The sequence below is a fragment of the Channa argus genome, chromosome 9 (genome assembly GCF_033026475.1).
Source record: "Channa argus isolate prfri chromosome 9, Channa argus male v1.0, whole genome shotgun sequence".
In the NCBI taxonomy this organism is placed as follows: Eukaryota; Metazoa; Chordata; class Actinopteri; order Anabantiformes; family Channidae; genus Channa; species Channa argus.
The window spans coordinates 24,361,690-24,377,739 of NC_090205.1; the positions used below are offsets into that span (position 1 = coordinate 24,361,690).

At 41.0% G+C, this 16,050-nt stretch overlaps 1 protein-coding gene across 15 annotated transcripts in view; it reads right to left on the bottom strand.

Annotated features, from left to right (window-relative positions):
* Positions 1–16,050, bottom strand: part of tns1b (tensin 1b) — a 154,002-nt gene that overhangs the window by 66,680 nt on the left and 71,272 nt on the right. For 14 of the 15 annotated variants that reach the window (XM_067516989.1, XM_067517003.1, XM_067516999.1 and 11 more), the window contains exon 4: positions 696–734. In XM_067516989.1, coding sequence (XP_067373090.1) covers positions 696–734 — 39 coding nt within the window. Of the gene's footprint in view, positions 1–695; positions 735–13,919; positions 14,432–16,050 lie in introns of those variants that run through there. The other variant, XM_067517001.1, reaches the window with a different exon arrangement.

The following is a 16,050-nucleotide window of genomic DNA, read 5'->3' on the forward strand; positions in this document are numbered from 1 at the left end:
GCAGCCTTTATGAAAGAAAAACACGATATTTTATGAAATATTTTCTCTGTGAGTGTAGAAAAGTGCAGGGGATATTTGGTTTGGTTTGTCAAGCACCCAAAACCATTTAAATGAACAACATGCGAGAAAGAGAGTGAGCAAAGCATATCCAAGTCCAGCACAGCTTCTAATGCCTATACCCAAATAAGGCAGCAGAGCAAGCATGTTTTTATTGCCCTTGCAAAATCCCTTCATACTCAGACTATGTCCCAGTTTGCTCAGTGTTATTATAAAGACCAAAAGACGTCATCATGCTATGGCTAATTCAAGGACCCAGAATTTCATTTACCTTTCTTATCTGCAGATGATAATTTGCTGTTTTCATGCCATTTTAGAAAATAGATCAAAACCCTAATATCTCTTCACACAAGTCGAGCAGATCAGAGAAAGTGACTGCCAGACAACGATCAAATTAAGTAAAGCCAGGTTTATTTATATAACCCCAAAACACAAGTTTGTCTCGGAGGGGGGAGGCGGGGGGGGGGGGGGGGGGCCTCCAGATAATGCTTCATTATCTGCAACAGTAACTGCCATGTTAGTGTAGCTGATAGAGGCTGTTATTTCCAACCCTGGTTGTAATAGAACCCAATAATGCCTGCTGAGCACGTACAGCATGGAAACAATTAGCAAAATCAAAGGAAAAAAGTGTTTCTCACCAGTTCATAGTTTGTGGCTGGAACACACGATGAAGACACCTGAAATAAGAAAGAAATAAAGACTTAGTCATTTTTTAGGCTCTACTTCATTGCTTAGTAATTGAAAGTTGAACCTAAAATACTTTAACATACAACTAATGTTGCATTTCACGTCCACCAAAACTGCAAAATGTGCAGCCAAAACACTTTATTAGTCTTAAATCTGCGCAAATGGATTTTTTTAATACATAACCAAAGTTACAACGTTCAATGTGAAAAGAGCCCATCGGTGAAAAATACACACTACATTCTGCAGTTCTTCAGTTCTCCTTAGTCTACAGAGCATTTAAGGTGGAAATCAGCATCTGTAACAGCATAATTTGTTCTTTATGCTCTTTTCCAGCATTTCTAACAAAATCTAATAAATATATGATAAACAAACACACCTACTAAGCACCAAACTAACAAAGATTTGCAAGTAGTTAATGAACACAATTGACCATTTAACAACTAAATCACCAGATGTTCTCAATCAGCCGTTAAAAAAAAAATTAAAAATAGGCTACTGATAGCAAACATGTTAGCACTAACAACTAATAATATGTCAATGAGCCTGTTGTGCTGCACCCAAGGGGCCAAAACTCACTCAATGCAGCTTTAAATTACATAGTGTTTGTATTGCAATAAACAGTTTGAAAAGCTGAATGTTCATCTGTCCAACATGAATTCTAATCCCACATACTGTAATACAACATATTTTAGTCGAGCGAAGTATCAGCTGTGGTTATTCAGTTGTGGGATTGCTCCAACATAACTCATGGAGCTGTCAAGCGCCTGGGTTAATCTGATTACCATCCCATATTCTCCATAATCATTCCATGTGCTCGACGCAAGGGCTTAATGCCATAAACAGGAAGAGTATAATGATAATAGCCTCTAACAGAAGATTCAAATGATGTGCTTCCAGAAAAAGATGGCCGCTTGATGAGGATGAATACAAACAGGATGTCACCACTGATGCTTTCCTTCCTGTGCATGACTGTCTTCTGTCCCTTTGTGACTGTGTTGCCACCATAAAATCCCTACCAAACTTCATTTCCCTAGTTATCCCTTTACGAGACAGCCCTTTACTAACACAGAAAATTAAAAAAATTATAGCACAAAAACCTTTGTTATTCTTTATATTTATATGTTTAATACTTCTTTTATAGTTATTTAACAGTACGGTCTTTTATAGCTCCAAAACATTAAGCCTGGGCTTAACCTTTTATCTTTTCTACTGCTCCACTGTCCTTATCCAAGACTAATTGTGTCAATGCACAAGCCTTCTGTTTTGTTGGGGTCTGTTTTGTGTTACTGTTAAATGAAGCACTTTCAGTATCTGCCCACAATAAATTCAAACGTCGAACATCACGAACAGAAAGTTTGCAACCAGTCGTCATGTAGAATCCGTTAAAGTCTATACTTTTAACACAATTCACATTAAAACCATGGAAAGATTCTAAAACTGTTTTATTGCTAAAAACCCGATTTTCAAAAGCTTCAAGTTTTCTATAAAACAGAATTAATAGTGTCTTGCACTAATGGACGCTAAGCAGAGAAAAAGCCATTTGGGCGTGAGGAAGGCTGATTAGATCCACAAAGCTGAGGATGTGTGAGTCACCTTGGGTCATTATGTTAACTCTACAGAGGAAATAACCTTTATCAGATTACTTTATTTAGTCCCTAGGAATAGAAGCAGCAGATACATTGATGTGAAAAGATGTGGTACCTAAATTTAAGACATGTTCCAGTATAGTGACACCCATTAATTTCTCCCTGACATGCTTGTAAAATAACCCTGAATAGAGTTCCCCTAAAGATGGAACTGGCAAATTCTCCGTGTGGGCTGAAGAAATATCGTGTTCCTGTAGTGGCAAACGTCAAAGGAATAACTTTTTTTTCATGCTTCATGGGAACAAAATGTTCCTCGGTGACTGCTGTCTGTCACCACTGCCCTATGTATCAGTCTAACAGCCGACTTGAATGATGGCATCCCACTGGAATGTGTCTCTGTTTTTGACTATATACGTCTGGCATGACAGTGCCCGGAGTTGACAGGATACAGTATCTCCGTCTGGCTCAAATCACCTTGATTACAAGTTATTTAAACCCTCTCACAACCCCCTCTCTCAATTCTGGTCCACAATCTTTATCAATTTTGCACAACAACATGACGTTACGCTCCCAGGGGCTCCGATCCTCTGGGTGCACCTCGCAGCGGCCTGGCTCCTCAGGCCTGGTCATTGTGTTCACACAGCGCTGCCTCTGCAAGCTGTTGACAGCTAGTCCACCTGCAGTTAGGAATAACTGAGTGTGTTCAGATGCTCAATTTATCCAGCATCCAAGCTTTGACAAAGTGTTCAGATTATCTGGCTTGTCTTAATATGAAACTGTTCTTGTTTAAGAAATACATGATTCCAAATACAAAAGGGATCATGTGGCTTGTTTAGGCCATTTTACTGTCTGCTACATGAAAAGGGAGTTAATAAGGAGACAAGTCTTATCTGCTATTCCATATTATCCAGGTATATAGTGTTTGTATAGTCTAACTGGGTGTGACTGCAGTACACAGACACAAATCCACCCACGCAGGGGGTTCCCATTATTTTACCTTCTTAGAACAGCGTGGGTGTGTGGACAGATGGTGATTGATTGACATCTGTCTCACTCTGCTGTTACTGTAGTTTTTATGTGCCTCTCAGGCATCTTAAACACTCTCATTAGCACGTCGGGTTTGGTGAGCTCACCAGAGCTCTCCTCATTGAAAGCCTTGCAGAAGTCCTGCAGCCTGTCAAGATTCCATTTTTATTCCCATTGTGATCCATCACACACAAATCTGTCAGATGTTCTTGCTTCTAGTAATTGTGTACCAAGTTGTACTGCACCTTCACTCCTTCAGTCTTAACACATACAAAGCAGCCAGTTATCAATAGTACACTTAAATCTATTTTAAATTTTGTTAGTGCACTTATTTAACACTGTATTGGTAGCGTAGGACTAGATAGCCCAGGAAAAACTTGTTTTTCTTAGACTATCTTAGGCTTGTTTTTCAAGGTAAACTGCATAATGTAAAAGGTACTTTGAGGATAACTACAATGAACATGGATGGGTTACCAAATTGGCCTACGAACACAAGCCAAGAGCCGAAATGGTCAGGAGGTCATCAGGCCAGAGCCTTTGTATGTGGTGAATGATGTGACTTATGTGAAAGTAAGAAAATTGCAAATATCTGGAAGAGAAAATAAAAAAAAACAACCAAAACAAAATAACTACGTACAATGTGACCACTACATTTGTGTTACTTGGGGGCCTGATACATAGGGGCCCGGGGCCTTTTTTGTTTGTGCTCAGTAGCCAAATTCTTTCATAATCCATCTATGGCAATAAACACAGGCAGGCTTTCACAGCAAGATTCAGATAAACTATTATTATTATTAGATCTGATGCATTGTTGGGAAGGAATCTAATTATTAAATTTGGGAAACACTGTGTCTACAGATGAGAAATCATAAATAACAAAGAAGTTGTCAAACATCAAAAAGACTATGGCAACTGACATTTCACCGAATGTCAGGTGTATTAAAATTCATTCGTGACAGTTTATTATGTTGAAGACAATATCAATCATAAATTACCCAATGTCACCAGTGTAAAAAAGGAAATTGTCAGAATGAGAGTTTGCCCACATCAGATTAGCTCATATTCTCCTCCATGATAAGTAGCCACTTCATGTAGCGCTCCGGTAACACAGCCAAGATCTCCGACACGCCACAGTAAATGTTCATCTGAAGGCAGGTGAGCACTTAGCAGCGGGCTACCCAAAGGTCACACAGTGGGAGACCACCATGTGAAATTAACACTGAATTAAAATAAAAAGGTCAATTTAGACAGTCTGCAAGAACATAGGTGGTTTTTGGAAGCAAGCATGTGAGTTACTGTATGTTACTGATCTCATGATAGCAGTGTGACTAAAGAAATGCCAGTGTTTATTAGGAGGATTGTCAAGGAGTCCTACTGACGTCTCCTTTTGCCGTACTACGACGTTAAAAATCTAAATATAATCCTCATATGCTACTGCAAATAGAATGTTTTCACAAAATAACTACATAGGATTTGAACAGTGGCATCAGACACACAAAAGGTGCTTATTTCTTAATATGAGTCAAGCATGAAAACAAGCAATAAAATTCACGGACACAATATGACCGATGGGTCCTGAATTGCATTTGAATTTTGATGAAATTCCACACAAGTCTTTGTCCATAATCTGCGGTGCGTGGGGAGCGGGCCCTGTCACAGTGTGTGCCGATGCTATCGGGAGTATTCAAATGAGTGTAATATAATAAAGGATAATTGTGTTGTTGCATTCCGTACATGCTTGTGTTACCAGCATTAAACAAGGGCCCATTTCCTTCAGACAAAAGACCATGTCAGACATTTCTTGTAGGACAGTGTTCATATGTGCTCAGTTTCCTGCAGGCTACTGACACACTCCAGACACAGTGGCGTTATGTGACTGATGTCAGTCTCCCCCGTCAGTCTGTTAATTACCTGCACCAATGACGTGACCAGAGCCGGACACTAAATAATGATAATTAAAGCAAACTGCAGTAAATTTCAACCTTAATGCAGGAAAATCAAAGCACAGAGAGATACAGTAAATGATGGCGGCAAAAAGCCCATTTCACTTTTGCTCCTGTCCAGGTTAGTTTGACTGGGGCTGTGTGCTGTTGCGTAAAAACAGCTTTCCCCGGTGCTCCGCGCTGGCATACAAACACACGGCTGCCCCGAGTGCTTTTATGTTAATCCAGATCTTTGAATCTGGCACAGCCCATCAGAACTATTCAGTGTGCAAATTCAATTTGTGAGGCATAACCAGTAACAGAAGGCATTCTGCGGCCGTGATGGTGGTGTGTGCCAGAGTGTCGCTCCTTATGGACTTATTGTGCTATTATCAAAGAAGAAAGGAATGATGGGAGAGCTTTAGTACAAGTGCCCATGCCCAATCACTTTTTTCTCTGCTTCTTAAACTATAATTGCTGATTTATTAAAAAGTTGAAGCATACAGCATAGTATACAGAATGATTGTTGACTAGAACAGACTATTTGTGTGTCCTCTGTCCTGTCTCTTTCTCTGTATTTCTTCTCCTTTTATTCTGTCTTTCTCCAGGGAAAGTTGTGGAACAGCTCAAGATTTATTGAGCAGATTGGCCTGCAGGACATGTATGCAACAGAATGGCAATCTCCAAACACTGTTCCTTGTCTCTGCACCACTGATTTATGTCTCATAGCATAAGAAACACTTCAGGAATGGAACAGCGTGAGTGTTTGTGTCTGTTTCGTTTATTTTTTTGGCTGCATCTCAGTGCATAGTTACAATGAGTGTACTGTGTTTATAGTATGATTTCTTAGTGCTGAAAAAATTATTTGATGGACCACTTAATCATTCAACCAAATGTAATAGCTTTTGATGATCAGTTTATTGTTTTAGTCATTTAGTGAGTAAAAACATCAAACATTACCTGGTTCCAGCTTTTCTAATATGAGGATTTACTGCTTTTCTCCGTTTATATTATTGCAAAGTGAAAATCTCTTGCTGGTCAAATAAAACAAGACATCTGAAGATGTTAGTTTGGCCACTAGTGAAATAGCACTAGTTTGTGGCATTTTATATTCTAAACAATTACGGATTATTCAATGAATAACTGAATAGAATAATTAACTGTTAATTGGTTTTACTCTGTACAATGAGTGTGTGAACACCACTCATGTGTGTTGCATGCAGAACAGTATATAGTATACAGAACAGTAAAAGACGGCACCATGGAACAAGCCGGTGTCTGTATACTTGATAAAGATTAGGATCAGCATCCTTGCAGGAGCAAAGAACCAAACAGAAGTGCGATAGGTCAAATAAACAGATGAAAGACATAATATATATAGTTTGGTATTCTATAAAGAACTTGAGCCCCCGACAGATCCAACAGCCTCAGTGTGTGTCTGCCTTGTTTCTTCTCCACGGGAGGGGCTCAAAGTGGCCTACAGCCCACCAGAGGGCCTGTTCATTCTCACCCAGTCTTTGTTGGATGGGACTGACAGCACGGAGAAAGGAGAAGCTACGGCTTGTTTCTTTTGTTCAAAGTTACAGTGGGGGTCACGTTCCCGTCCCAGGCTTTTTCTGCTAAGAACCGGTATACCAGCACGCTGATTTACACATTTAGCATGGCTCTTACTGCGTGGCACCAAGCCAAGTGGTGGAGATCAAGAAGTGGGGGAGAGGGCAACGAGGAGAAGGCAGCCGTGAAGAATCTGGATTGGGGGGGGGTTGGATGCCCTTCAACATCTATAGAGAATGACCCCAGCTAAAAGAGATGCTTTATTTCCCTATTTTGTTTGGAAGCAAACTGGTTTAAAGCTACAAAATGTATCTAAAGTTTTCAGTAAAAATATTCTCCAGAACCTATGTTAATGTGAAGAGGTGCTGTCAAAAGAGTCTGCAGCACAGACAGCAGTGGTAACTGTGCAGAGATACCCCTTTCTAACAGTTTGAGAGCAGGGTTTAGTGTTTAAGGGGTGAACCCAAGTAAAAGACAGGAGTGTGCTAAATAAATGTATTAAAAGATTATAAAGTATGTAAAAGAGGCAAGAATCTCTCCAGAAGGGAAGAAGAAACTAATCCAAACACAAACAAGAAGCTAAGAAACGGAGTAATTGTCAAAACCGGAGTCAGACTGAGTACGCAGGCCGGGAGAATAAGGAAAACTAAAGAAAAGATCAGCTGAGGCAAACAACAGCTTAAAATAGAAGGTCTAATGATAAGCAGGGAAATGTAAATAGAGGAAATATTAACAAGAGGGATACTGGAGCTGGAGGAAACTAACAGAGACTGGTGTAAAGAACCTGAAGAATGTAATGCAGGAAAACTCGAAAGAAGCAAGGTCAGGACATAAAGGACTAAACGTGGGAGTACTGGGGAAAACTAGGAACAATTGCAAGCAAAGCAGCCATTATAAAAGGTGACAAAACTAAATATGTAAGCGCCAAGGCAGAGCGGGCCAGGATCGAGTGAGATCAGGAAAACATCACACACACACAACGGGCAGAGTGGATCTGTAACCGATGTATAAACAAATAACCAAGAAGTGTGCAAAGAAAAAGCTGATCCGATACGCGTATAGCCGATGAAAATAAAAGTGTAAACAACAGAGCCCTAGAAAACACAATGAATCAAACCTCAGACCAAAGATAATCAGGCAACAGAGTCCAAGTAACGAGAGCCATGTAGAACTAGAAGGCTGGGAGTACACTTAGAAGAAATGGCAAGGATCCGGAAGGGAACCGAAGGGACAGCTGGGTCTAAATATGTAGGGGAACAGGTGTAAACAATAATGGCCGGCGACAAGTGGTGAAGCTGGAGGAATGAGCTGTGGAAAAGGGCTACAAAGTAAAAGTCCTCAACAGGTATTGGCACTAAAAGGACGGATCATGACAGGCTTCCCCGTCTAACCCATCAGGGAAGGCAGGAAGTCAGGGGCAGGAGCTCCTGGCTGTCACTTGTCACTAAATCAAAAACTGTTCCCTTTGCTCTGAGGCATCAGACATCGCTATGACTGACTTGAAATCTAGTAAATTCTCAATTTTTGGCATTAGTTTGGACAGGATAAATAAAAAGGAGGAAAGACTCTTGAAGAGAAAGAACAAAGGCAAAATGACAATGACAAAGACTTCCTATAAGCACAATGACTAGTAAATTGTGTAGCATTGTTACAATTGATAATTTCATAACAAGTGCATGATTCCTTTACAGTCACAGAAGGCTGGTGTTGCCATTACTTTCTCCACCATCAAAGTGATGGTTAGTATAATGGGTGACTTGAACAATTCTGACTGTGTTTTATCAGCTTATTAATAATGTGTTTGTTGATATTTTCGACTATGGTGAAGATCTTATCCCATTTTATGACCAATTTATGCTGTAAACCCGGAAATTGCAACTTACTTTTTTTCAATAATGTCAGCCTGATTAATTAACTGCATCCGTACATGTGTGAATATAACAACAGGTTGTACTCAAGAGTTTATTAATTAGCAATCACACTGATATATATACACCATGCCTGAGTCCACCCCTCCAAGCAGGCCAAGACACGGTACGCTGGACCTTGCCACACCATGGAATGTAGTGATCACACTGGGCAAATAAATTGGACCTTGGGGGTCAAAACTGCTCGGGCAGGGTAGCTAACGTGAGAACCTCTTTATTCTCTGTTTATGAGCAGTGAACCACTCCTTTTCCCCCTGGTGTCAAACTCTTCACAAACATTATTTCATCTTCAAAGTGAAACTTACACCTTTACATAACAATAAAAGCTAGTTCAAATTTAGTGGACGGACCCGTTAAGTTAATTCTACCACAAAGACCACTGAACTGTCTGCTACTGTAGGTTAAAACTAGTCTCAAAAGTTATTGAAAATCTAGGTATATGGCTTTTGGTGCAACCTTGAATACACAAAAATACTAACCACGTAATATTCTATTGCAGCTATTGTAGTGGGTACTGGTGGCAACTGTGTGCTTACATTTACAATGGCAGACTGAAGGACTTTCCACAGCTTCAGCCATAAAGTTAGCCCACATCTCTGTTATTTGGGGCATATTGTTCTCTAATATAAAATAAATTAATGAAATGACATGCTAGTTGGCCAATTCTGCTTATCTGAGGACATTTTGAACATTCACAGTTGGATCACTACAGGGCAACTCCATCCGAAGACCACGTGGTATCACTGCAAGCTCCTGAGTAAGTCCTGCACTTGTTTGTGGTGAGTCTGATTTGTCCCCTGCTGCTTCTCACATGAAGAATTTTTAAAGTGTAGTGTAATAATCTGTCATAGAATTAAGCATTTCCCTCACAGCATTAAGTAAAGCAGCCTTCTCAAGATTCATTGACATTGTTTGAGAAGTGCCAAAGTCTTGTAAGGTAGAAGGTAATATGAAGGGGGAAACTGGACAAGCTGAGGCGAGCCCCTGCTAATATTCAACCGTGCTGTCATTTAGCATACCGCCACAACATGAGTGCTTAGCTTATAACGCCTTCGAAAAGCCCTAGGGAGGGACGGATATTATAGACGTACGCTAAGATGCAAAGATCTTACAGACGACTAACTCACCTTCACGCCTACACACTCGGCTGTATCTAATGACAGATAGATGGGCGGATTTGGGTTTCACGTTTAATCCCGCCAAAGTCTCCCCATTTTTCTCGTCAAGTCCGTCTCTTCTGATTTCTTTATCTACTTCTCTTTCATCTGTTGGACACACCTCTTGTATACACGAAAGGTTGAATATGAGAAATATTGGCATACATGTGCAGTATATGGTAATGTCGTTTTGCTCTTTAATGTTTATTCACTTTTTTTTTCTACTGGAAAAATACTAATATACAACCCACTTCTTGCACCTACCAGCACAAAACTGGTTTTAATAAATAATAATACATCAGGAAAAGATGTAGTTAATGGGTCATGAACACTGCAGTTAATGGGTCATGAACAAGCTGGGCAAAAATAGCACAGCCATTAAATTTTAATTTTGTAGTCATGGATATAAAAAAAAAATTAAAATACAATTTACAGAAGCCGTGAGCATGTTGTTATGTTACATTCTGACTAAATCTGTTTTTATGTTACATTTTAAAAGTAATAAAACAAAAAAAACAAAACATGTTCCTGTCTTTTAACACACCAGCCTTTGAATCTGAGCTGCTTGGGTAGATTCAAGAACCCGGCACTGGGGTTTCCTGTCTTTCTGTTGGAGACCAGGCCCTCTTCCCTATCCATCAGCCATAAAACGCAAACAACAACACAGGGGCTTTCTGGAAAAACCAAGGAAACAGGTCTGCGTTCTCGAAACATTCCTCTGAGAGACATGAAGGCTTGATAAGAAACAAAAAAAGCAAAACAACTTCTCCACCTTCACAGTCCAGTGTTGCCCCCCCCCACACACACACACTCACACATTCACACACAGACACACACCCACACCGGGGACATGCTTTATATGCTCAGTCATTTAGAACTAAACTGAACTTTGACACAAAAACAAATGTGTAAAACAATTAAACACTGAAATTGCGTATGTTAAGTCTGTCTCCTGAAAATTATGTTCAATTTCATTTCTATAAACCAACTTGCAAACGTGAATACATTTTTGTAGAGGACACAATCAGTGGGTGAAAATGTTCCAATGTGACATATTTTTTGAATGAATAAAGGATTATATTTAGATCAACCAAAAGCAATTTGCTTTGGACTGTGGGGGGGAAACTCGAGTACCCGGAGGAAACCCACACTGTCCAAGATGCGAAGCATCCCCACCTCCACTTAAGATGGACAACATCTTAGCATGTGCATCTTCATGACTCTCTCCATAGCTACAACGTAGTAAACCTTAACTGGAGGAGCCACATTCAAGGGGCAAACAAGGCTGTGTACTTTTACCACAACAGTGTGTCCTCTTCTAAAGCTAAGACGTGCTGAGGCGACAGTGTGCAGCCTGACTCCCTTTCGTAACTGATGGGTGAGCCGTCTTGACTTTGACAAAAATGTAAAGCTGCTTATCAAACTCAAAACTCTTATCAAAAACATATTTTTTTCCTTTGCTATGAAACACTGTTGAAGACGGGGCCATTATACCGAGCCTCAAGCTTGATTGCATAGAGTAATTTACAAGATTAGCAGTCATTAAATGTTTTACTATAATACCCCTTTTTAGGGGTATTACAAGGAATTCGTCTACAGTATTTGAAGGGTATTAGACTGTGAGGGTCCACACAAGGCTTTGTCTGAGTGTGTTGGCACCACTAATAACTGGAGGTCAGATAAGGAGAAATGAATATTGTGGGCATGTAAATGGATTTAGAGTTGAGTGTTTCATGAGTGATTTCAATTTTTACTCAAAAGGTTTGGAAAACCAACCTGACAAGATCCACGACCAAACAATGAAAATGAGTAGGGGAATGGGGAGCACTTGGCACAGGTCGGTGGGCTTTCTTGTACCTGGTGGTTCTTATAGCCCCCAAGCAGCAAGCAGCAGTAAATTCTAAAGGGGTCTGCTGTTCGTTTTAAATTCAACTCATGTCTCTAGATACTGTATGTTCCTTCATGCACACTGTAAACGCCTTTCTCTGGGCCCAGCTTTCACTTTGGCCTCACTGGATGATATTAATTATACTAAAAGCCTAACTATACGGCGTGATGCTTTGGCATGGCTACAGATTATTTATGTTGTTAATGTATTGCAGGTCCACAGTCTGTGCCAACACTGAATCCAGAGGACAAAAGATGCTGTGCACACTTTACAGTTCTGCAGAGCATTTTTTGTAGGTGTATAAAATATGGAATGTTTATGCCACGTGTCTATTTAAGACAGACATTTATAGTTCTTAGCACAGTCGGTCTGCTCTGTATGAATTGGCTAAAGAGATTAAAAAGCAAACAAATTACTCACTTTTACACTATACAAGAGGTTACAATGTGTTGTAAAGTCACACACACACACACACACACAAAGGAAGGATTACATCAGCAGAGGAGCATGAGAATTCATGCTGGTGGTTTTTTTATGGTCCATGGTCCACTGCCTGATCCCTAATCCCAGATACACACACAGACACACACACACACGCGCGCACACACACGCACACACACACACACACACACACCTTCCCAAACTACAGAACCCATCTGCCTTGGCTGTGCGTGTGGTTGACTGTGGCTTTTGTTAGACATCCATCAGGACTCCCCTAAAGAGGACCAGGGGATTGAATGGGGAACTGCTTCATAACGATAAAAAAAATGTCTCCTCTGAAATCCAGTCCGGGCACGGGCTTCCTGCCAGTCCATGTGCGCTATTCCCACAAAACCAGGAGCCTTGGTTAATTCTGGTGTCCGGGGGCAGAGCAATGCTCTGTTACATTTAGTGTTCACTGACCAAGGAATTCAGTACATGGAGTGGGGTTTTCTCAAACAGCACACAGGAACGCTGACAAAATGAATGTCAAACCTGACATCGATTTAGCCCTAATACTGCAGGAATTTACTGTACCCATTAACCTAACGCAGCTTAACTCTTATTTCACAAAGTATAATTGCACTGAAGTGAAATCCATTAAGAATCCAGACAGACACCGGGGCTGACAGGGCGAATCCCAGCTGTCAGTGCACTGTGCCACCTTACAAAACTGTGTAAGAATATGTTCTCTGTTTTCACACTGTGACCTTATTCTTGTTCTCCTCAATTTGAAGCAAATTGGAGGCAATTGTAACGTGCTGTACGTGCCAAAAAATTCCTAAACTGCCGTCGAGTTTTCTCACGGTTTTGTGTGCAGCAACATTTGCATGGCCCTATTGTGAAACACTGCGGCTCAATTCACGTCTGCAGATGCACCAACACAGATTAGTGGAAGACACTTCACCACAGCAAGACACAAACTCTCTACACTAATCAAAGAATATACTAATCCCTTTTTAACCAAAAGGCTTGTTCGCATTTTCTCGTTTCAACCGGAGCACAAGCAACAAACACACACACACATACACTCCAAGTGGACTCGAAGGTGTTCCTGAAGATGTACTCTCTTGAATTCTTTTTAAAAAATTCAACAGAGGAGAACAGAAGAAGAGCAGAGAAGAAAAGTGAAAAGAAGACTGGCAACGTTCGCCACCACTGTCATTCCAACTATGGCCATGGGCCACCAACCACAAAACATGGTAAGCCAAGGAGACCACACACAGATGCAGGCATTACAGAAAACAGCCGGCCTTTACATTACACAAACACGGTCTACTCAACACTAATCCAACAGAGAAACGTTCATGGTCTGTCGTAGTGTTGACATTAAACTCATCCATACCTGCTGCAGTTGTACGTATATAATCATGCATAGTGTACATGCACATATGCAAAATCGACCCTGTCTAAACCCCATAAACAACTATTATAAGGTACCTATGCCAGGTCACAAACATGCCAGAAAACACCTACATCTGAGAGCACGTAAAGCTTTCTGCTTCTCCAGTCAAACAAATCCACAATGCAGAGGGACTGCTGCGAAACACCACACAGCACAGCCAACAAACCAACACTCTGAACTGAACAGACAGCAGCTCAAATGGCAGACAGGCAACAGCTCGGTACCTTACCTGAAACACTGCGGTGGCCATCCTGTGTCAGTGTGTGTCTCTCTCTGTGTGTGTGTGTGTGTGTGTGTGTGTGCCCAGTTCTGTCTTTGAATCTTTGGCTTTCCACTATCCAGCTGTCTCTTAGTGCTGCATCGTCCTCTCCCCTTTCCCCCTCTGTGAGGCAGAGAGGTTGTCTCTGTGCTCCAACCAGATCGCTACAGCTACAGTAAATCCACTCACAGTTACCTTGGCGCAGCGTGGAGCCGGAGGAGTGTACAAGTCTGTGTGTGTGTGTGTGTGTGTGTGTTTGCTGGAGAGAGAGAGAGCGAGAGCAAGAGATTTGATGTGTTCCTTTCAGCCTCCAAGGTAATAGGTCTGGCTAGTCCCCTCCTCCAAGAAGAAAAAACAAAGAGTATAAAAATGTCTAAAGAGTTTTTATGTGAGGGTGACGAGAAGTGCAGCTAAAGACAAATGTGAAGATCCCGTAACTGGAAACAGCGCAGTGCAGCAATCAGAGCTGAATAAGCAGACAAAGTCTGGCTACAAGCTACAGCTATTTCCCTCTCTTTCGCTGCCTGGCTTTTCTCCTCCCTCTTGTTCAATGTATTTTCACTCTCCTCCCGAATTGAGGGGGGTGGGGGGCACATGAGTAACGAGAAAGGAGAAAAAATATTGCAGCGATTTTCCCAGGGAGATCAGGGGGAACGGGACATGAGCTCGGGAAACAAAAGTAAAGCTCTTTTCTTTCTCTGTCCCACTGTCTTACTGACACACACACACACTCACACACACACAAATCTCGTCCCCATGATCATTCTTCATTCTCTCCTTGTTATCAGCTTCTCAAGTTACAGGTTAAATATGAGTCGCACCCCCCACCCCCAAACCCACCTTTCTGGTCTCTTTCTCTTTCGCCCTCACACACACACACACACACACACACACACACACTCACTGTACAGCCGCAGCAAGAGAGAAAGTCCCATGAATGAATCCATTGATGCACGGCAACGTCAAAGTCACAGTGTCAACAGCAGCAAGGAGATAGATACTTATCAGTCGCCGGCTCTGTGTGCGTGTCTTTCAGCTCACTGTGCCACTAAAGTGTGGTCTGTTGTTGCCAAAAGTTAAACTTTGGTGTAATAAGCTGATAGGAAGAAATATGAATGTGAAACTGGCCATACAACTGCTCAGCAGTGTGGAGCCCCTAGATTGGGGTCCCTACCTAAACCTATTATCAAGAATCAGATGACTTTCAGTAATACAGTCACTGCAGCTGTGAAAAAAAAAAATGCAGATATCAATAAAGTTAAAAAACTTCAAAAGGGAATTTGGCACAAATGCCACATTCCTTAGTTCCTTAGTTGTTTTGATTAAAAAGGTGCTCCCTTACTTGGAATGCAGTGTGCTATGGATGAGTATATATAACCACATCCTCAGTTATGCTGGAGTTATTCTTATGCGTAAAATATGTATCTCTATGGAAAAAGGGTGTTAAGCCTTAAACATGCTTCTCGTAAAAAAACTGCACACGTGCTCCTTTTCGAATGTGTGCACAATGTCTGCAGTGATTGATGAGTACACAGTTGCACAAACCCTTAGACTCAGTCACCGTCGTTGGTGCTATGGACCACTCCTCAGCAGCACAGTGGAGACTGCTGTAAAAGAATAAAGCTCGCAGAAATGACCGTTTTTACAGTTTCTGTATGTAATCTTTGGATGTATTTTTATTTATTTAATTTTTTAAAAATATATAAAGTACATGGAATATATTTTGGGGAAAGAGAAGAGAAGAAGAACAGAAGGAAGTAGTTGGGTTTGGGGTTGAAATGAGATTATTCATCATATAACACCTTTCGCATTAAAGATCACATTTATTCCATTGATAAAATCCAAAATTACCGAGTCCAGTTTAGACTGGTTTTGCTCTGACTTGGAGCTCGTGTGACAGTGACAATGACGGCTCCAAACAACAGCAGTTTTCACTAACTAAAGTGTGGCATTTTAATTTATCTTCACAAACTCCCGGTTATTATCCAGTAGCAGACAAAGGGACATTACCGAAGAATGCTCAGTACAAATTTGTAGCACATAAACTATTATGCTTCAACACGGAAAGAATGGGCAGCGCCTTTGATGTTGCTCAGAAAGT